The 23,266-nt window shown below is 41.0% G+C and overlaps 1 protein-coding gene and 1 pseudogene across 3 annotated transcripts in view; one reads left to right on the top strand and one right to left on the bottom strand.

Annotated features, from left to right (window-relative positions):
• LOC128698060 (UBA-like domain-containing protein 2-B) overlaps positions 1–22,370 on the top strand; it is a 190,356-nt gene extending 167,986 nt beyond the window's left edge. For all 3 annotated transcript variants that reach the window (XM_053790136.1, XM_053790135.1, XM_053790137.2), the window contains one exon: positions 17,512–22,370. In XM_053790136.1, coding sequence (XP_053646111.1) covers positions 17,512–17,765 — 254 coding nt within the window. In that variant the 3' untranslated portion in view covers positions 17,766–22,370. The remainder of the gene's footprint in view (positions 1–17,511) is intronic.
• Positions 13,356–13,473, bottom strand: LOC128698128 (5S ribosomal RNA; annotated as a pseudogene).
• Positions 22,371–23,266: the final 896 nt, after the last annotated feature.

Below are 23,266 nucleotides of genomic sequence, written 5' to 3'. Positions count from 1 at the left end.
ACAGTGGTGCTACGCACTGGTCTGGCCACAGACCACACTGGACACACGGAAAACTTTACACACACCCGCAGTACATGCGGTACAACATGGCTTAAACTAGCAAATGATGCTTTTCTATGCACAAAATTGACACTAAGCCATACACTAACATGTGAGAACATTGAGAGGAATTAATTAACACATGACATATATCTTCTCTCAGTCTTCTCGACAATACTGACATAATTACTGAAACACTCGATGTGACATCATATGATGTCAGGCGTGACATCAGCAACATTGTGACATCAGATATATCGAGGTGATGTCAGCAGCATTGTGACATCAGACATCTCGAGGTGACGCCAGCAGACATCGTGATGTCATGAAGTCGGGCAGCAGACCACAGGTATGGGTGTGTGTGGGAAACAAGCAGGTTGCAACACTAGGGTTGGAAACAGTAAATGTATAAAAGGCATTCAGCATGAAGTTATAAATAAAGACAATAGAACAGGTCAGAAAACAAAGGGGGACAGCAGAGGGCAGCAAAGGACTAGCTCCCTTAAGGTTTACTATACTAATAGCAGGAGTGTTAGAAATAAGATAGATGAGCTAAGATTAATTGCAAGTGCAGGAAACATAGATATTATTGCTATAACAGAGACCTGGCTCAATCTGAAAGATAGAGAGATGCCATCTGAATGTCACATACAAGGCTATAAATTATTCCACACTGACAGGGTCAACAGGAAAGGTGGTGGAGTAGCGATGTATGTCAGAGACAATTTAAATTGTTGTGTTAGACAAGATATTAAATTAGAAGCGTCAGCCACTGAATCTGTTTGGTTACAGCTTCTCGAGGGCCGAGAAAAACTAATTTTGGGTGTGATTTACAGGGCCCCAAATCTTGATAGGGAGTGCAGTAAACTTCTATGGGACGAAATTCGTAAGGCATCTACATACGAAAATGTTGTGCTAATGGGAGATTTCAACTATAGACAGATTGACTGGAGCAATTTGACAGGAAATTTAGAGTCGGGTGACTTTCTTGATACGATCCACGATTGTTTTTTAAAACAGTTTGTGACAGAGCCAACTAGGGGAAATAACCTCCTTGACTTGGTTCTTGCCAGTAGGGAAACACTAATTAATAATCTTGAGGTTAATGATGAGCTTGGGGAGAGTGATCACAAATCACTCAGTTTTAACATATCATGGAATTCCCCTAATAATGGCAATCAAGTCTCCGTCCCTGACTTTCGCTTGGCTGATTTCATAGGACTGAAAAATTACTTAGGTGGGCTGAACTGGAATGACCTGACTAGGGGTCAGGTAGGTGGTGATGGTTGCCGATATGATGCTTTCCAGGGCATAGTTCTAGCTGCTCAGTCAAATTATGTTCCAAATAGGGAAATCAGATCAAACAAAAATGATCCTAAATGGATGAACAATAGATTAAAATATCTGATTGGTCAAAAGAGAGGCATATATAGGCAAATCAAAAGAGGAGAGGGGCAATTAAGAAATCGATATATTCAGTTAAAGAGAGAAATAAAAAAGGGAATTAGAAAAGCAAAAAGAGATTATGAGCTTAAAGTTGCAAGAGAATCGAAGACTAACCCAAAAGGATTCTTTCAGGTATACAGAAGTAAGATCAGGGACAAGATAGGCCCACTCAAAAGTTCCTCGGGTCAGCTCACTGACAGTGATAAGGAAATGTGTAGAATTTTTAACACATACTTCCTCTCAGTTTTTACACAGGAGGATACCAGTGATATTCCAGTAATGATAAATTATGTAGAACAGGACGATAATAAACTGTGCACTATTAGGGTCACAAGTGACATGGTCCTTAGGCAAATAGATAAATTAAAACCTAACAAATCCCCAGGCCCTGATGAACTGTATGCAAGGGTTCTAAAGGAATGTAAAGAGGAGCTTAGCACACCTTTGGCTAATCTTTTCAACATATCACTACAAACTGGCATGGTGCCAGATAAGTGGAAAATGGCAAATGTGATACCTATTTTCAAAACAGGTGACAGGTCCTTAGCTTCGAACTATAGACCAATAAGCCTAACCTCCATAGTGGGAAAATTTATGGAATCAATAATTGCCGAGGCAGTTCGTAGCCACCTTGAAAAGCATAAATTAATCAACGAATCTCAGCATGGTTTTACAAAGGGACGTTCCTGCCTTACGAATTTATTAACTTTTTTCACTAAGGTATTTGAGGAGGTAGATCATGGTAACGAATATGATATTGTGTATATGGACTTCAGTAAGGCTTTTGACAGGGTCCCACATCAGAGACTATTGAGGAAAATTAAAGCACATGGAATAGGAGGAGAAATTTTTTCCTGGATAGAGGCATGGTTGACAAATAGGCAGCAGAGAGTTTGCATAAATGGGGAGAAATCTAAATGGGGAGAAATCAGAGTGGGGAAGCGTCACGAGCGGTGTTCCACAGGGGTCAGTGTTGGGCCCCCTGCTGTTCACAATCTACATAAACGACATAGATGAGGGCATAAAGAGCGACATCGGCAAGTTTGCCGATGACACCAAAATAGGCCGTCGAATTCATTCTGACGAGGACATTCGAGCACTCCAGGAAGATTTGAATAGACTGATGCAGTGGTCGGAGAAGTGGCAGATGCAGTTTAATATAGACAAATGCAAAGTTCTAAATGTTGGACAGGACAATAACCATGCCACATATAAACTAAATAATGTAGATCTTAATATTACGGATTGCGAAAAAGATTTAGGAGTTCTGGTTAGCAGTAATCTGAAACCAAGACAACAGTGCATAAGTGTTCGCAATAAAGCTAATAGAATCCTTGGCTTCATATCAAGAAGCATAAATAATAGGAGTCCTCAGGTTGTTCTTCAACTCTATACATCCTTGGTTAGGCCTCATTTAGATTATGCTGCACAGTTTTGGTCACCGTATTACAGAATGGATATAAATTCTCTGGAAAATGTACAAAGGAGGATGACAAAGATGATCCCATGTATCAGAAACCTTCCCTATGAGGATAGACTAAGGGCCCTGAAACTGCACTCTCTAGAAAGACGTAGAATTAGGGGGGATATGATTGAGGTTTATAAGTGGAAGACAGGAATAAATAAAGGGGATGTAAATAGTGTGCTGATAATATCTAGCCTAGACAGGACTCGCAGCAATGGTTTTAAGTTGGAAAAATTCAGATTCAGGAGGGATATAGGAAAGTACTGGTTTGGTAATAGAGTTGTGGATGAGTGGAACAAACTCCCAAGTACCGTTATAGAGGCCAGAACGTTGTGTAGCTTTAAAAATAGGTTGGATAAATACATGAGTAGATGTGGGTGGGTGTGAGTTAGACCTGATAGCTTGTGCTAACGGGTCGGTTGCCGTGTTCCTCCCTTGAGTCAATGTGACCTGACCTGACTAGGTTGGGTGCATTGGCTTAAGCCGGTAGGGACTTGGACCTGCCTCGCATGGGCCAGTAGGCCTTCTGCAGTGTTCCTTCGTTCTTATGTTCTTATGTTCTTATGTGGTCTGGGACATCTCGCAACTCACGTGGCTTGTAGGTCCACGTGACATCGTCCACACCCAACGTGGCGTCAGGATCCACGTGGTGTCGTGATCTACGTGGCATGCTGATCCACGTGGCTTGCTGATCCACGTAGCTTGCTGATCCACATGGCTTGCTGATCTACATGGCTTGCTGATCTATGTGGCATGCTGATCCACATGGCTTGCAGATCCGCGTGGCTTGCTGATCCACGTGGCTTTGAGTGGCCTCGGGCACTCAGATACACAGCTCTGGCAATGAATTCACATGGAAAACAGCAGAAAACACAGCAGAGGGAATGATGGCATGGTGGTGTATGGTAGGCTGGTGAGGTGTGAGTGTACAGCAGGGTGAGCGTGGGCGAGGCAAGGAATGGCCACCTCCTCCTCTTCTCTCCAGAAACACGTGGAGAAACTCACCCTGGGCGCAGAAATCACCACAAAACTCGCCTCTGGCTTGCTGAAATAGCTGTGCTGAGCTGAACTACAACAGCAGAGCATACAAGTGACGCTGAACATGTGACTTGAGAAACAGCATGGGACGCTGTGGCGTGGGGTCAAAGAAATTCGGTAAATTTCGGCTAGATCCTGCTTGTACCTGTGTCTGGATGCTGAAACGTGCAGACACGACATCAGGATAACTCGTTGAGAGACGGATGTTTCTAATGTAGGGTGATGAAGTGAACACAACTTCATTCTATTTCCTTCCTCTCTCTGGGCAAACACCACTTGCTGCGAGCACCGCTTCCCACCATTTATAACGGGTTTGTTTGGTGATGCTGCAAGCAGAGTGGGTGAATGATAAATGTCTTCAGAGGCTTCTTTGTTTATTTGCAAAGTTGTGGTGGGTACACAGGCTTGTGTGTTGTGTCCATGGCCCGGTAGGGCCATGCCCATGAGGGAGAGAGCTAGTAGGACATGTTGACTGCTGCTAGGCCGCTGAGTGAGTGCGCGAATGGGACCAGCATCCCACTGACTTGGGCAGGCCTAGAGGGCAGCACCTTAGTGCTGCAAAATATGAACTAAGCTGGTAGACAGCATAGGCTGTCTGTGCAGACAGTACAGGCTGTCTACAATATTTCCCATAAGAAATAATGTAAATCCAATTAATCTGTTCCAGACACCCAAAAGTATTAACAAAAAATACAATTTGTAGAGAATAATTATAGTTGTACATACAGAAAACAATGAGAAATAAATATAAAGGACTAATGAAATAGATAAATGAACATTTAACATCACTTTTACCTTTATTGAAGACTCTTGTTGGCATATGGAAGACGGCGAGGAGGGGAGAGGGAGGAGGGATTATTTCTACCACCATCACTACCACTCTCTACCACCATCACTACCACTCTCTACCACCATCACTACCACCCTCTTCCAACGAGAAACAAAGCCAGACTGACTCAGAACGCGTGGGATGCTTTGTGTGGTTGCAGGCGGACACGTACGTTCGGTACGGCAGACCACTGTCAACTCGATGAAAACTGAGGTGATGAACAAAAACTGGGACAAAATTTTGACGAAAAAATTCGTTGAAAACTGAATTCGACAAAAACCAGGGCAAACGAAACCCGATGTAAATATAGTATACCTGGACAGGGTTTTGGGGGTCAGTGGCCCTGCAACTCAGTCTAAGACCAAGCCTTGTGGTGGATCAGGGTCTGATCAGCCAGGCTGTTACTGCTGGCCACATGCAAACTGATGTACGAACCACAGCCAGGCTGGTTAGGTACTGACTTTAGATGCCTGTCAAGTGCCTTCCTGAAGACAGCCAGGGGTCTATTGGTAATCCCCTTAACCCGTAAACGGTCCAAGCAGATCTACGTTCACATGTGTAGTGCTACAAAAGTAGATCTACGTTTTTTTACATATTTTCAAATATAACAAAAAAAAGTAGATCAAAGTTTTTTTTACACATTTTCAAATGTAAAAAAAAACAAAAAGAAATCTACTTTTTTTACGTACTTTCCAATGTTGAAAAAACGTATATATGCGTTTGGACCGTTTCTGGGTTATATATGCTGCGAGGCAGTTGAACAGTCTTGGGCCCCTGACACTTCTTGTGTTGTCTCTCAGTATATTCGTGGTGCCCCTGCTTTTCATTGGCGGAATGTTGCATCTCCTACCGAGTCTTGCTTTCATAGGGAGTGATTTTCGTGTGCAAGTTTGGTACTAATCCCTCTAGGATTTTCCAAGTGTATATTATCATTGTATCAAGCTCGCCTGCATTCCAGGGAATACAAATCAAGGGACTTCAATCGTTCCCAGTAATTTAGGTGCCTTATCGTGCTTATATGTGCCATGAAAGTTCTCTTTACACTCTCCAGGTCAGCAATTATGCCTACCTTGAAGGGGGTAGTTAGTGTACAGCAGTATTCCAACCTAGAGAGAACAAGCGATATGAAGAGAATCATCATGGGCTTGGCATCCCTAGTTATGAAGGTTCTCATTATCCATCCTATCATTTTCCTAGCAGATGCCATAGATACATTACATTGTTTTTAGTGGTTTTTCTTGCAGTGCAACTGTGAAATAAGTAAAGATGGCTCCAAAGAAAATTCCTAGTAAAGTTCCTGTGGTAAAGAAAGTGAGAAACACCATGAAATTTAAGCATGAAGTGATAGAAAAGTTTGAGAGTGGTATGAAGGTGGTGGAACTTGCCAGGATGTTCATCAAGAATAATTCAACAATTACATCCATCCTGGCAAAGAAAGAACAAATCAAAGGTGCTAATGTTGCAAAAGGAGTAACTTTTCTTACTAAACATAGGCCACCAATAATGGAAGAGGTGGAAAAGTTATTATTATTGTGGATTAAGGAAAACGAATTAGTGGGAGACAGTGTTGTGGAGTCGATCATTTGTGAGGAGGCAAAGCAGTTGCATGAGGATCTTGCAAAGAAAATGCCTGGAACAAGTGCTGCAGTTTGTGAATTTAGGGCCAGCAAAGGATGGTGTGATAGATTTAAGAAGTGTAGTGGCATACACAGTGTTGTAAGGCATGGTTAGGCTGCAAGTTCTGACAAATGTGCAGCTGAAAAGTATGTTCATGAATTCCAGGACTATGTAAAGGCTGAAGGATTCGAACCCCAACAAGTGTTCAGTTGTGACAAAACAGGCGTGTTTTGGAAGAAAATGCCAAACAGGACCTACATTACCCAGGAGGAAAATGCACTGCAAGGACACAAGCCTATGAAAGACAGGCTTACTCTTTTGTTGTGTGGTAATGCTAGTGGGGATTTCAAAGTGAAACCTTTACTTGTGTATCACTAAAAAAATCCCAGTGTGTTCAAGAAAAACAATGTCATGAATAGATTGTGTGTGATGTGGAAAGCTAATCATAAGGCATGGGTCACAAGGCAAATTTTCAAAGAGTGGGTTAATGATGTGTTTGGCCCAAGTGTGAAAAAATGCCTCCTGGAAAAGAAATTGGCACTCAAGTGCCTCCTGGTACTGGACAATGCTCCTGCACATCCTCCAGACTTGCAAGACCAAGTGTTTAGGGACTTCATTTTCATCACAGTGAAGTTCTTGACTCCTAACATAACTCCTCTCCAGCCCATGGACCAGCAGATCATTTCTAACTTCAAAAAACTCTACACAAAGCAGTGTTTCAAAAGTGCTTTGAAGTGACCTCGGACACTCAGTTGACCCTAAGAGAGTTCTGGAGGAATCACTTCACTATCCTCCATTGCATAAGCCTTATAGGTAAGGCTTGGGAGGAAGTGACTTCCAGGACTTTGAACTCTGCTTTGAGAAAACTGTAGCCAGATTGTGTCCCAGAGAGGGATTTTGAAGGGTTTGAGGCTGACCCTGACCCTGACCCTGCCGACCCTGCGGACTCTGTTGTGACACTGGGGAAGTCCCTGGGGTTGGAGGTGAGTGGCGACGATGTGGAAGAGTTGGTGGAGGACCACAGGGAAGAGCTAACCACTGAAGAGCTGCAAGAGCTTTGTCTCGAACAGCAACAGACTGCAACTGAGGAACTTGCTTCAGAGGAGGAGGAAGAGGTAGTGAAGGAGGTGCCTTCTTCAGAGATTAAAGAGATGTGTGCAATGTGGACTAGGGTGCAAGCTTTTGTAGAGAAACACCACCCTGACAAAGCTGAAACAAGCCATATGTGTTAGCTCAAATCACCGACCAGTATGTTTTAAATAAGTGACCCACTGATCAGAGCAGATCGACTGGTCCGAACCCTTGACTGGTCCGAACCCTTGACTGGTCCGAACCCGGGACTGGTTTCAAACAGTTTCGTTGGACAATAAAGCAGACTGTAAACGGATGGGTTTGTAGGCGCCCTTATAAACACAAACATTAAAAATCAGGAACGTGACGGTAAGCTGTCCAATATACAAAAAGAGTTAGAAACAGAAATACAAATAGCTAGAGCTTCATTTAAGGTTATTAATATAATATTCAAGAGGTTGCTAGTAGACTTGCAGTAAATCAACCATTCAAATCATTATGAAGCTGTGTGTAGTCTGTGGTCAGTCAAACAAACGGGCTACCACATGGATAAATTGTCATTTTTGTGGAAATTGGTGTCACGCTCCTTGTGCAGATATCCCAGAACTAGCTACAAGCAGTATTAAAACAGAGAAGTGTTTTTGGGTATGCCCAAATGAGGAAAATCTGTGGACTAAAATCACAAGGGTATTAAAAGAGGATAACATCAAAGCTGCTTTCATAGAAAACCTGGAAGCTTTCTACAACAGATGGGAACATAAAAAGTCCGGGCTGAATGGTACTGCCCTTGATACTGGCCATGTAGTCACAAACTGTAAGGCTGGAGGTGATGTCCTGGTAGTCAGTAAATGTAGGGCTGATAGTGCTGTCCTGGGAGACAGTAATGGTGAAGCTGGAGGTGCTGTCCTGGGAGACAGTAATGGTGAAGCTGGAGATACTGTCCTGGGAGACAGTAATGGTGAAGCTGGAGGTGCTGTCCTGGGAGACAGAAATGGTGAAGCTGGAGATACTGTCCTGGTAGACAGTAATGGTGAAGCTGGAGATTTTGTCCAGGTAGTCGGGAATTATACGCAGGAAGGAATACATATAAATGACCTCATAGAGGACAGGAGCCATAGTAGGGAAACAAGTGTAGTCAAAGATAAGATAAAACCAATATTGCAAACCAGAAATACCGCAGGAAATAGCAAACAAGAGGACTCCAATAGCAATAGTGAGGATAAATTACCAAAAACAACTGGTGGGAGCTCCATTGTTGGTGCTAAGGAGGATAGGAATAAGACAGGGAAACATGCACCAACAGGGAATACAGTCACAGAAACCCAAGGCAAACGGAAACCAAGCCTGTGCACATACTATGCACTTGGTATCTGCTGGCATGGGAAATCTGGAAAAACAGATGGGACATGCAACTATGACCACCCTAGAAAATGTCATGCCCATATGACAACAGGAAAATGCAAACTCCCTTCCTGTAAGCTTTTTCACCCTGAAATGTGTACCTCTTCAGTACAGGAAAGACTGTGCTATAACTTAAATTGCCAGGCATACCATCTAAAGGGGACAAAAAGATACAAAACATCCAGGCCATGGGAAAACCTGGGTAGCCACAGCCACTCAAGAGGGAGAGGTTTTTTAGTGCCAGGAAGGAAAAAAAACTGGCAGGAAATGGCAGAAATCGTACACCAAATCCAGTCATTCCTGGAGTGGAACCACAGTCGATGGCCTCCACTCCAAACCAACAGATACAGATACTAATGCCGGAAAAAAAATCCCCCCCCAGTACCAACAATACCACCAGTCCGATAACATTCTTCTTTGCAAATATACAGGGTCTAAAGCCAGCAATAAACAACAAAATACCTTTCATCCGTGGACTGCTTGCAGAGGCAAAGGCAATGTTCGCGGCTTTCACTGAGACCCACATAAAGGATCACTTGGACAACGAAATATGGATCCCAGGTTACAACCTATACAGATGTGACAGAGTGAACAGGCAAAAGGGGGGGGTTGGCCTGTACATTGCAGAGTCACTTGTTTGCACAGAACTGCTTAATGCCTCAAATGACGTAGTGGAAGTTTTAGCAGTAAAGGTCGAGAACCAAAACCTAGTCATTGTGGTAGTCTACAAGCCTCCGGATGCAACATCCCAGCAATTCCAGGAACAGCTGTTAAAAATTGACCACTGTCTGGAAAATCTTCCAGCTCCTGCACCCAACATCTTGCTCCTGGGGGATTTCAACTTAAGGCACCTAAAATGGAGGAATATAGCAAATAATATTGTTGCAGTAATAACACCAGGAGGCAGCTCTGATGAAAACTCACACTCACACGAGCTTTTAAATCTCTGCACAAAATTCAATTTAAACCAGCAAATAATAGAGCCTACTAGACTGGAGAATACACTAGACCTCATCTTCACTAACAATGATGATCTGATAAGAAATGTCACCATATCAAAAACAATATACTCAGATCACAACATAATTGAGGTTCAGACATGTATGCGTGGAGCCTCAGACCGACAAAATGAGACTAGTCACGAGGGAGCATTCACCAAATTCAACTTCAATAACAAAAACATAAAGTGGGACCAAGTAAACCAAGTCCTAACCGATATAAGCTGGGAAGATATACTAAGCAACACAGACCCAAACTTATGCCTAGAACAGATTAACTCGGTGGCACTCGATGTATGCACAAGGCTTATTCCTCTAAGAAAAAGGAGGAGTAGATGTAAAATAGAAAGAGACAGGCGCTCCCTTTACAGGCGACGGAAAAGAATAACAGAGCGGCTAAAAGAGGTCAATATATCAGAAATGCGCAGGGAGACACTGGTCAGAGAAATAGCAAGCATCGAACTTAAGCTAAAAGAATCCTTCTATTAGTCAGGAATCGCGGGAAGAACTAAAAGCCATAAATGAAATCGAAAGAAACCCAAAGTATTTCTTCTCCTATGCCAAATCAAAATCGAGAACAACGTCCAGTATTGGGCCCCTACTTAAACAAGATGGGTCCTACACAGATGACAGCAAGGAAATGAGTGAGCTACTCAAGTCCCAATATGACTCAGTTTTTAGCAAGCCGCTAACCAGACTGAGAGTCGAAGATCAAAATGAATTTTTTATGAGAGAGCCACAAAATTTGATTAACACAAGCCTATCCGATGTTATCCTGACGCCAAATGACTTCGAACAGGCGATAAATGACATGCCCATGCACTCTGCCCCAGGGCCAGACTCATGGAACTCTGTGTTCATCAAGAACTGCAAGAAGCCCCTATCACGAGCCTTTTCCATCCTATGGAGAGGGAGCATGGACACGGGGGTCGTCCCTCAGTTACTAAAAACAACAGACATAGCCCCACTCCACAAAGGGGGCAGTAAAGCAACAGCAAAGAACTACAGACCAATAGCACTAACATCCCATATCATAAAAATCTTTGAAAGGGTCCTAAGAAGCAAGATCACCACCCATCTAGAAACCCATCAGTTACACAACCCAGGGCAACATGGGTTTAGAACAGGTCGCTCCTGTCTGTCTCAACTACTGGATCACTACGACAAGGTCCTAAATGCACTAGAAGACAAAAAGAACGCAGATGTAATATATACAGACTTTGCAAAAGCCTTCGACAAGTGTGACCATGGCGTAATAGCGCACAAAATGCGCGCTAAAGGAATAACAGGAAAAGTTGGTCGATGGATCTATAATTTCCTCACTAACAGAACACAGAGAGTAGTCGTCAACAGAGTAAAGTCCGAGGCAGCTACGGTGAAAAGCTCTGTTCCACAAGGCACAGTACTAGCTCCCATCTTGTTCCTCATCCTCATATCCGACATAGACAAGGATGTCAGCCACAGCACCGTGTCTTCCTTTGCAGATGACACCCGAATCTGCATGACAGTGTCTTCCATTGCAGACACTGCAAGGCTCCAGGCGGACATCAACCAAATCTTTCAGTGGGCTGCAGAAAACAATATGAAGTTCAACGATGAGAAATTTCAATTACTCAGATATGGTAAACATGAGGAAATTAAATCTTCATCAGAGTACAAAACAAATTCTGGCCACAAAATAGAGCGAAACACCAACGTCAAAGACCTGGGAGTGATTATGTCGGAGGATCTCACCTTCAAGGACCATAACATTGTATCAATCGCATCTGCTAGAAAAATGACAGGATGGATAATGAGAACCTTCAAAACTAGGGAGGCCAAGCCCATGATGACACTCTTCAGGTCACTTGTTCTATCTAGGCTGGAATATTGCTGCACTCTAACAGCACCTTTCAAGGCAGGTGAAATTGCCGACCTAGAAAATGTACAGAGAACTTTCACGGCGCGCATAACGGAGATAAAACACCTCAATTACTGGGAGCGCTTGAGGTTTCTAAACCTGTATTCCCTGGAACGCAGGAGGGAGAGATACATGATTATATACACCTGGAAAATCCTAGAGGGACTAGTACCGAACTTGCACACGAAAATCACTCACTACGAAAGCAAAAGACTTGGCAGACGATGCACCATCCCCCCAATGAAAAGCAGGGGTGTCACTAGCACGTTAAGAGACCATACAATAAGTGTCAGGGGACCGAGACTGTTCAACTGCCTCCCAGCACACATAAGGGGGATTACCAACAGACCCCTGGCAGTCTTCAAGCTGGCACTGGACAAGCACCTAAAGGCAGTTCCTGATCAGCCGGGCTGTGGCTCGTACGTTGGTTTGCGTGCAGCCAGCAGCAACAGCCTGGTTGATCAGGCGCTGATCCACCAGGAGGCCTGGTCACAGACCGGGCCGCGGGGGCGTTGACCCCCGAAACACTCTCCAGGTAAACTCCAGGTAAACAAAACCCTGTCCCACTTCAGGGAACTCTTAAAGAGATGCCAGAAACAGAGCACTCTGGACAGTTATTTTGTGAGACAGGGGTCCAGTGACTCTCAAGCCGGTCCTAGTGGCAATAAAAGACAGAGAAAGGAAGTAACCCCAGAGAAAGCTTTGCTACCTAAAGTCTTAATGGAGGGGGATTCCCCTTCCAAACACTAACTCCTCCCTCTTTCCTCCTCCCTATCTTCCAGAAGCCAGCATTAGCCTTCAGTAAAGGTATGTAATGCTTACATAATTGTTATTTTTTTTTTGTGTGTGAATATTTTTGTTTGGAACGGATTAATTGTATTTTCATTAATTCTTATGGGAAATATTAATTCGGTTATCAGCCATTTTGATTATCGGCCGACCTTCTGGAATGGATTACGGCCGATAACCGGGGGTCCACTGTACTATATAGAAAGCCCTTGGTTATGCAGAGCATTTTGGCAACTTAGGTTAATCTTGTCCCCAGGATGCAACCCACACCAGTTGGCTAATACTTAGATATGTACCTACTTACTGCTAGGTGAACAGGGATAGCAGGTGTAAGGAAACACACCCAGTGTTTCCACCCATACTGGGGATCGAACTGTGTGAGCTGAGTGTGCTACCAACCGAGCAACAGGATAGCTGAAGTCAGGTGTAGTGCTTGCAGAACAACTGGTAAGATAAGATAAGATAAGATTTCGTTCGGATTTTTAACCCCGGAGGGTTAGCCACCCAGGATAACCCAAGAAAGTCAGTGCGTCATCGAGGACTGTCTAACTTATTTCCATTGGGGTCCTTAATCTTGTCCCCCAGGATGCGACCCACACCAGTCGACTAACACCCAGGTACCTATTTGCTGCTAGGTGAACAGGACAGCAGGTGTAAGGAAATGTGTCGAAATGTTTCCACCCGCCGGGAATCGAACCTGGGCCCTCCGTGTGTGAAGCGGGAGCTTTAGCCACCAGGCCACCGGGCCACCAAAAGTTTTTATGCCAACAGCATTTGGTGTTCCCAGGCAGTCACCCATCCAAGTACTAACCAAACCCAACGTTGCTTAACTTCGCTGATCGGACGAGAAGCGGTGCGTTCAACGTGTATGGCCGTGGTATGGTGGAGTCAGGGCTGGTGTTGGTGGTGCCTCTGTGACATGTTTACATTTCACATTAGAATAGCTGTCACTGTCTCATGAATTAGCACTTTCTAGCAAGACTTGGAGACAATTGTGAGAACAGCATTTCCAAGGCAATTTTACCTATGGTGCCTTGTGCTGAGCCAGCAGCTAGCAATTTCTTTTCTTTGGCATAAGAGGTGCCTGACAGCCCAAACAACTGAGCTCAGCAGATTTACAGGCATGGCATACACAACATGATCCCGTGACATACAAGTAAATCATACACAGCCTGACCCCCTGACAAACAAGTAAGTCATATACAACCCGACCTCCTGAAATACAAATAAATCGTGCACAGCCTGATTCCCTGACATATGTACTAGTAAGTCATACACAGCTTGGTTCCATGATGTACAAGTCTTACACAGCCTGGTCTCTGATGCACAAGTCATACAAAGCAAAATTCCCAGACATACAAGTAAGTCATACACAGTTCAAGAGTTAAATTGAGTTTTTCATGTGAAGGGGTAAAGTGATAATTGAGCGGGTGAAGTGGATTATTTTACAATAGTTTAACATGTGCATGATGATGATGGATGATAGCAGTGCTCCTCCTTTATTATGTTCATATGATAGGGTTGAACAGAGGTTGTTCAAAAGTGGGTTAGTGGGATTGGTATGCAACCATAGAACATGTACAAGAAGATAGAGAACAGGCCATGTCATGAGGATGTAAGGCAAAGGCAACACACTAGAAAACTATGTTCACATCTCACCCACAAATTGGAAATACATAAATCATATGACAGCATTTCAATCTGTTCTGAATCATGATCAAGTGACTTGATAATGGTTCAGTACAAACTGAAATGTCATCTTAAGATTGATCTCCAGTTTGTGAGCTGTGAATTGTTCCAACAATGGTACTGTGAATTATTCAGCTATATTTGAATAGATCTTCCTAGAGGCTTTTCTGTTTTGACCAACGCCTTAGAGGAAAACCCAGGTACAGGTTGACCATCACTAATCTTACCTCATTGTGACTTGTAGGGTGCCGGATTAGTGATTTTGCCGGATTACAGAGTGGTTAAGTTAGAATACACTTAACCCAATGGTGATATTAATGCATCGGTGATTTCACCCACTTTACAAACCCTATTTTTGGCCCATTCCATTGTTTCAGTCTACCAAACTCATAGCTATTTCGCTAGTATTCCTTCTATTCTGTCGATTGAGTACAAGAAACCCCCATTTACCTATTTCAACTACCCAATAAAGGAGTCAAAAATCGGTAATTTGGCCAATTTCACACAAATTTCAATAGATGCCGATTTCAAAATAGTCCAGAATAAACAATGCAGACATTCCTAGTACTAAAATAACATTTTCTCTGTTCATTAGTCACGCCTCCATGCCCCTCTTATATTACGCTTGCTTTCCATTTTGAATTTTTATTCACACATAAAATAGAAGATTTACTGTTATGCAGACTACTGCATTGTTGTAGTAATTGTATAAATAATGTCAACCCATTTGTGACTGCGTGTTAGGCCAGCCAGTTGGACATGTATTGGGCAGTGACATCATTTGTTTACTCTTGAACGTCAGTAAAAATCGAACATTTACGCTACTTTGAGCTCAATTTTTAGGCACTTTCTAGCATAAAACCAACCAAAATTATATCTATTTCTGTACTACATGTATATCTTCCATTCTGTCGAATGAGATAAAAACATGAGAATGCAACCGTATAAACCACACGAAAATACACCACAGAGTCGCTGTTTTGCACCAAAAGAGCAGCTGCCTTTTTTCTCATTATGCGCTGCGTGCTGCAGAATTTTTTTTTTTATATAGTACACACTTACCACACAGACTTATTCTCTCATGTGTAGGCCCAAATTTACCCGTCACGGCTTATCTGAGTGAACTGAGCTCATGGCAACCGACAGTGTCTTCAAAGCCACCGTATCTTTTATGTACAATGTATGGCGTATGTGCTTTACACAACGAGAAGCATTTCTTATGTTTGTTGGAACCATGGCTAAGGCTAAAAAGTGAGCAGGTTATAACAATAAATGGAGAAAAAGAAATTGGAATGACTTATGCAACAAGTAGTGCCACCAACAGCCTGGTTGATCAGATCCTGATCCACCACGAGGCCTGGTCTCAGACCGAGCCGCAGGAGTGGTGACCCCTGAAACTGTCTCCAGGTAAACTCCAGGTAAACCAAACAGTAGTGGCAGGTTGGTGTAGTGACCCCAGAAATTTGAAATTATGCTAGCTGAAATTAGTGCCAGATTACTGATGGAACCAGATTACTGATTGCTGGATTAGTGACGGCCAACCTGTATCACCACCTTATCATATGAGTTTGAAACAGGAGCCTGTTTAACAATTTGCACTTCTGTAGGATTGCTGTTTTTTTTTTTTTCATTAACTTGTTTGATATCAGGTAAATCTTTCAAGCTTTTTCATACATTTGGTATATATGTGTCTAGAATTAGGAATAATATTAGGAGAGAAGTAAATAATGAAAATGATTGTTATAGGAATACAGTTAGAAGCCTGAGTAGATCTATAACCCACTATGATAACATGAACGTAGATAAGTATGTTTATGGAGCAACTTGCAGTGTGAACAGACTGACTGATGTTGTAGTGGCCAGGCTTAGGCTTGGTTACAAGTACTTCTGGCAGTTTGGGAGACACACAGATGATTATCAGATTAAATGCAAATTATGTGATCAGGCATATGGTCACTGTCTTGAACACTCTGTGCTTAATTGTCCACTTATTGAGGAATACAGAGATAGACAGTATAATAACCTATGTAAACCATACCACAGACAGGGTTAGAACCTGCAATCAGAGAGTTCTAACCCTGTCTGTGGTATGGTTTGTTTGCAACCATGTCATTACGATTTCGTTAGTCATGATAACCTATGTTACATGTCAAGATATCTTATTAATGAAAATAAGATACCAGATATACTAAGCAAATTTCCTAAATTTGCTTGTAACAGATAAGTGAATTGTAGATATGTAGATATAAATTCATATGTACACCTGTTAACCCTTTTGGGGCCTAGTTCCTAGGCCTTTTGTGTATCCATATGCTCTTGTGCTACCATTTACAGGATGGATGTGGGGTGCACAATAAACTAGCCACATCGGTGGCAGAATCTAAAATCTCATCTGGTATAACTTATCTTTCCTGAATGGTTTCTAGTGGTTCTTAGCCCAGGAATATTTTCTTTGTAAATTCGGAGACCTCTTATAAGACTGGGCTGTTGGGGCAATGATCCCAGAACCATTAATAGATAATGACAGTACCTGCACTCTGAAGAAGGTGGTAGGGGATATTGCAGTTTGTAGGGGTATCCAAGCTATAATGTTGGTATGCTCTGGCAATACAGTGATAATGTGAGTGATAGTAAAAGTGTTTCTTCATTGGGTCACCCTACCTCAGTTGGAGATGGCTGGTGTGTTAACAGAACTGTACAGCATATGTCGTTGATTTGATGTGTCGTCTGCTGGAGACACAGGGGTACTGCAGACTAATGTAGCAAAGACAGGTACAGGCAAGCTTTCATTGTGACAGTTTTGCTTTTTCTTCCCTGTCTCTTTTCTTCAGGTTATCTGCTTTTGCTTCCATGCTGCAAATAATTGTTGAGGTACTAGATATAACTACAGTGGACCCCCACATAACAATTACCTCCGAATGTGACCAATTATGTAAGTGTATTTATGTAAGTGCGTTTGTACGTGTATGTTTGGGGGTCTGAAATGGACTAATCTACTTCACAATATTTCTTATGGGAACAAATTTGGTCAGTACTGGCACCTGAACATACTTCTGGAGTGAAGAAATATCGTTAACCGGGGGTCCACTGTAGTTTATGCTTGCACATTGTTGGCAGACATAATGTGATTTTTTTTGTAGTACTATGTAATTCATAGAGTAATTCCATACTAAAGTCAATTTTTCTTCTAAGTAATATACAGAAGTACAGTACAGTATTCTCTTTTCAGGAGGATTTTCCCCGCCTCCACAGTTTCAAGCACCACACTTCCAACCTCCACAGTTCCAGCCTCCACAGTTCCAACCACCACACTTCCAGCCTCCACACTTCCAGCCGCCACACTTCCAGCCGCCACAGTTCCAACCGCCTCTCTCTCAACCACCTTCCATGATGTCACAGCAGCAGCATCACCAACACCACCACCAGCAGTCCCAACCTAGACAGATCATCGCAAATAATGTACACATCAATACTCAGAGATAAGCAAGGTTGGCTGCAATAAATTCACTATTTTTGCCATCACTAAGAGACTCATATAATGAAACGTGTAAGCCAAGGATGCAATGCTGTATACATACAGCCAAGTTACATCCATCGTTGGCATTCCTTTAGTTGAAAGCACACACCATTGACAATATTTTGAAGAGATGGTCAAGAATTACTGTAATAGTATCTGTTCCCTGTTGTCTTGACTGAAAATTTTGTAGTTGCTCTGACCTAATGTTGAATGAAGGTATTAAAATATACTAATTCCTCTACTCCAAGACTGGTTGTCTGTTACAGGTACACTATTTCACTTAAAATTTTCAATTTTAAGGTTTATGGAATTTGGTATTTATAGAGTGTCTGTGATAATATTAGTGAGAAAAATGATTGAAAGTAAATCTCAGACAGAGCTTGTAATTCCATGAAAAGTCAAGATTTTTCTAATTAGTGTTTGAACATTCACAGTCTTGGGTGGTGGATCATTATTGGTCGATGTGATGAGGGCAACACAATGTAGGTGGCAGAAGCAATTTTTACAAACTCATGGTGTATGTTGTTTGTAATATTTTTGGTCAGTCTTTTGTTAAACTAATGCCCAAGATGCATTACTGGAGTCAGGTAGTCAGAATGTCAGCTAATTAATGTATGTGTAGAAATAATTGTATATGCTCTATTTTTGAGGCAGGAATGCAGCAGGAAATGTAATGGTGTATTGTAGCTGTCAAATGAATTTTCCTATGGGCATTTTGTTATTTGTTTCTCTATGCTCAACCGTACATTAAATTAAACTCCGATTCAAAAAAAAAGTTTTGGACATCAGTAATAGAAATAACAAACTGTTAATCTTTTTTATTAAGTGAAAAATTAATCTTTCACTCACTGTGTAGCTAATCCATTTGTACTTGTTGAACAATATTTTGCACTTGTAGATAATTGGTGTTCACTGCATTTCAGAAATGTAGTAGATAGGTGTTTCTTGGCCTCTTGTACAGTTTAACAAATTGCAGTTTTATAAAATTCCTGTAGAAATCATCTATTGAATGTGATCGAGTAAGAAAAATGGCAGTGGTAAGGAAGATGTACTTTTGCTGGGTTTGTGGTTATCTTTCAAAATTGTATTAGTTCACACTGAATATAGAGTATGTTCACTTGTTCTCTGACAAAAATTGAGTGCCATATTTAGATCATGAAAATTATTTAGTGTGTTTCTGTCTCTCATATTATTTAATTACTAGTAATTCTCTATGTTATCTCTTTGAAAGGCATAATCCTCATATAATACTAAAAAGAAAAATTATTATAAAATGCTGTAAATTGGGAAGTTGAGCAGTTACTAAAATATTTTTCTGGAGATTTATATATGCTTAAAGAACTGATTGTGATTTTTTTTTTTTTTTGTGCTTAGGATGAAATAGAGTACAATCTGGTTTATTGTGTACTGGTACAGTACTTTTATTTCTTCACAGTAATACAAAAAATTAGCATCCCTTAATTTGTGCAATAATACCTTACTCCTGCAGAGGGTTCTACAGATAATATGAGGTCAAGTTGTGATGTTCATTCTCTCCTAGTTGTGTTGGCAGGGGTCGAGCCATTGTTCCTCCCCCACATTTTAACTCTTTATCAACCAGTTTTAATGATTCCTGGTCTCCAGGGCTCAATTGCATCTCCAGTACTCTTGACACTGCGTATAGTGTTTGCCTCCACCACCTCTTCATCTAATGTGCTCCAGTCACCACTAGTTGTGTGTGTCCCTGGAGAACATTGTGCCATACCTTGGCATTGAATTGTCATTGTAAAGTTTATGTGTATGTTTGGGGTAGAAATAATATGGTATAGTGTTTCTAGAGATTGTGTAAAGTTGGATATCCAAACTTAATTCTTTTTGAAGGAAACACCACAATTATGTTTTTTCTCCAGCTTTATAGATCAACCAAACGGCTCTTTTGGACTATAGTTTGGGAAGGCTCAGAGCTGGTCTTTATCATGATTCACAAAATTGTAATAACATGATTGCAAACAAACCACAGGTGGGTTTTAAACCCATGGCGAGTGAGTGGCTTACACACACTGACCTGGAGTTTTAGGACTCAGTCACCATGGGTTCAAACCTCACCCATTCCATGGTTTGGTTATTTTTTCTGGTCACTATTTTTTGAAAATCTTGTATTATTGCTTTTTTATTCTTTTTTATTCTCATGAATGATACTGAGGCATCCAGCAACAGGTATCATATATATTGTTGTTGCTAACCCTAAGGTATTTGCCCTTTGGGTTAGAAATATGTGTGCATGTGGTTGAGCCTAAGGAATAACAGCATTATACTAGTAGTAATATCAGTACATGTGGTGAAGTGAAGGTAAAGTAGCGAAGGTACAGTATAGTTTTAAAAATATCAGACAAAAAAAAAACATATTTTTTGTTTTATGTATGTTTGATAATAATAGTTAATTGGATTACAGGTCATTTGCAATTTATTATGTTCCTTGTATTTCAAGTGGCTTGTTTTTGTGTTGATGGTAATGAATTAAATTTGTTGAATAGCTTGGTAATACCAGAGTTTTGGTAGAGCATTGTCTCAAAGGTTTTGGTAAATCTGTCTCAAGACTTGGATATATTGTATTAGTCTACATATCAGTTCATTTTGGTATTTAAAAGCTAGGAAGAACACTTTCATAATTTTGTCAAAACATTGTGCTTTTCCATTTTGCATGATAAAAAGAAATTATAGCTACTGTGTTATTGTTTAGTTAGAAGTTGTTTAAGTTTAATATAAATATTGTTTAATGAAACAAATACAAATAAATGTAAACTGTACAAGTAAATAACTCATTGTATATTTTAAATACAATTTTTCTTGATGAAAGTAATAATAAATTTGGTAAATAATAAAGATATTACTCTGGGCTTCCTGATAGGAGTGCATTTTGTATTATATATGTTAGTTTTGTTTGTGTGAAGTGGGGCATGAGGCGTGAAGAGTCACCAATAGTTGCTACCTCAGCTGAGGCTATACCTGTCCACATGACACCTGTCACAGTGGCAGGTAAATAGCTTTGAAAGTGTTTAGGAGGCTACATTTGTCCACCTGACATTCATCACAAGCAAAGACAATTAGCTTTGAGTATCTCTAAGTCGATATTTGTTCACTTGAGATTCCTCACAAGGAAAGGTACAGAGCTGTGAATGTTTCTACAAGGCTGTACCTGTCCACCTGACACCTGGCACAAGAGGGGTACATACAATAGCTTTGAAAGTGTACAGCATATCCCAAATGTAATGACATGAACTATATTTCTAGTCATGAGATCATGTATTTCTATAGTCATGAGATCATGTATTTCTATAGTCATGAGATCATGTACTTCTATAGTCATGAGATCATGTACTTCTATAGCCATGAGACCATGTATTTCTATAGTCATGAGATCATGTATTTCTATAGTCATGAGATCATGAACTGGATTGCTATAGTCATGAGATCATGTAAAGATTTGCCCTTTGCCCCTAGGAAACCAGTGAAGCATAGTTAGCAGTATGCAGATGTTAGTAGGCCAGTTTTACATCTAGTACCAAAACTAGCCTAGCAAACAAACCTAACCTGATTAAAGTTTGTGTAAAATAGAAAATAGGCTACGTATTCTATATCTAAGATTTGCGTAACTTTATTTCACTGTTTCTTGGGGAAAAGGAGAAACATCAGGTGGTCCATTTTGTGTATTGCTCTGCATTGCTTCAACCATTTTTTTTTTTTTGTTTAGTTGTTTCTACATTTTCATTTATATTGTTGCTAGTGAATGCATTCTTGTTTTAAGTGAATTTGCATATCTTTATTGCAAGGAAAATGTTATATGTTATTTTAACAATTGGTAGTTTCTTAGATTTGTCTTTGTTATGTAATGCTGTGAATATATGTCTGTGTGTACATACACACACATACACGTACATGTATATGCAGTACTATATATACATGCCAAGGATGAACGTTTTGATCAACTTCCATGATTCAGTGGGCAAAATCATTATTCAAGGTTAATTATTATTTTATTACATTAGGGTTGTCATTATCAGACATAATGTAAATGCCAGTAACAATATTTGGATGAAAAAATGTAGAGAAAAGTTAGCCTTTTCATTCAGTGGGAATATCTGAAAATCCCTCACAGCTAAATGTGAAGAATGAGTGGACATATTCTCATTTGGTTTCTTTCCATTTTGGGCCTTTATGAGTACTTTTTTCTTCTAAACTTTGCCATTCTGAAAGTTGGCAAGTCTGCAGGTGCCTGATCAGCCGGGTTGTGGTGGCCATGTGGACCGCTAGCACTAACAGCCTGGCTGACCAGATGGTCAGCAGGTAAGCCTGGCCTAAAATTGGTCAGAGGTATAACAATTAATAGTTTACACTCAAAAACTAATAAATTCAGTTATATAAAAAACAATGTCACTGGTCTTGTAAATGTGTACACTAGTATACACTTTATAACAGTTGACTTGAAAGTTATTAAATTTTTTGTCACTCATGAATTACCAGTTATGACTTAACAATTGGATAACTGTTGTTAACAAATAAACCACAGGATTTTATAAATATTTTTCCTATTCTGCTTTTGTTTTCCAATTTATACCCTTTTTGTGCTGCATTGTGAGAGTAAGTCATGTAGCTCATGTTACTGCTGCATTGTGAGAGTAAGTCATGTAGCTCATGTTACTGCTGCATTGTGAGAGTAAGTCATGTAGCTCATGTTACTGCTGCATTGTGAGAGTAAGTCATGTAGCTCATGTTACTGCTGCATTGTGAAAGTAAGTCACATAGCTCATGTTACTGCTGCATTGTGAGAGTAAGTCATGTAGCTCATGTTACTGCTGCATTGTGAGAGTAAGTCACATAGCTCATGTTACTGCTGCATTGTGAGAGTAAGTCACATAGCTCATGTTACTGCTGCAGTGTGAGAGTAAGTCATGTAGCTCATGTTACTGCTGCATTGTGAGAGTAAGTCACATAGCTCATGTTACTGCTGCATTGTGAGAGTAAGTCATGTAGCTCATGTTACTGCTGCATTGTGAGAGTAAGTCACGTAGCTCATGTTACTGCTGCATTGTGAGAGTAAGTCATGTAGCTCATGTTACTGCTGCATTGTGAGAGTAAGTCATGTAGCTCTTGTTACTGCTGCATTGTGAGAGTAAGTCACATAGCTCATGTTACTGCTGCATTGTGAGAGTAAGTCATGTAGCTCATGTTACTGCTGCATTGTGAGAGTAAGTCACATAGCTCATGTTACTGCTGCATTGTGAGAGTAAGTCGTGTAGCTCATGTTACTGCTGCATTGTGAGAGTAAGTCATGTAGCTCATGTTACTGCTGCATTGTGAGAGTAAGTCATGTAGCTCATGTTACTTCTGCATTGTGAGAGTAAGTCATGTAGCTCATGTTACTGCTGCATTGTGAGAGTAAGTCATGTAGCTCATGTTACTGCTGCATTGTGAGAGTAAGTCATGAGAT

This window comes from Cherax quadricarinatus, chromosome 58 (genome assembly GCF_038502225.1).
Source record: "Cherax quadricarinatus isolate ZL_2023a chromosome 58, ASM3850222v1, whole genome shotgun sequence".
NCBI classification, from domain to species: domain Eukaryota; kingdom Metazoa; phylum Arthropoda; class Malacostraca; order Decapoda; family Parastacidae; genus Cherax; species Cherax quadricarinatus.
The sequence above is the reverse complement of the archived record's forward strand: the minus strand, read 5'-3'. Positions and strand labels throughout refer to the sequence as shown.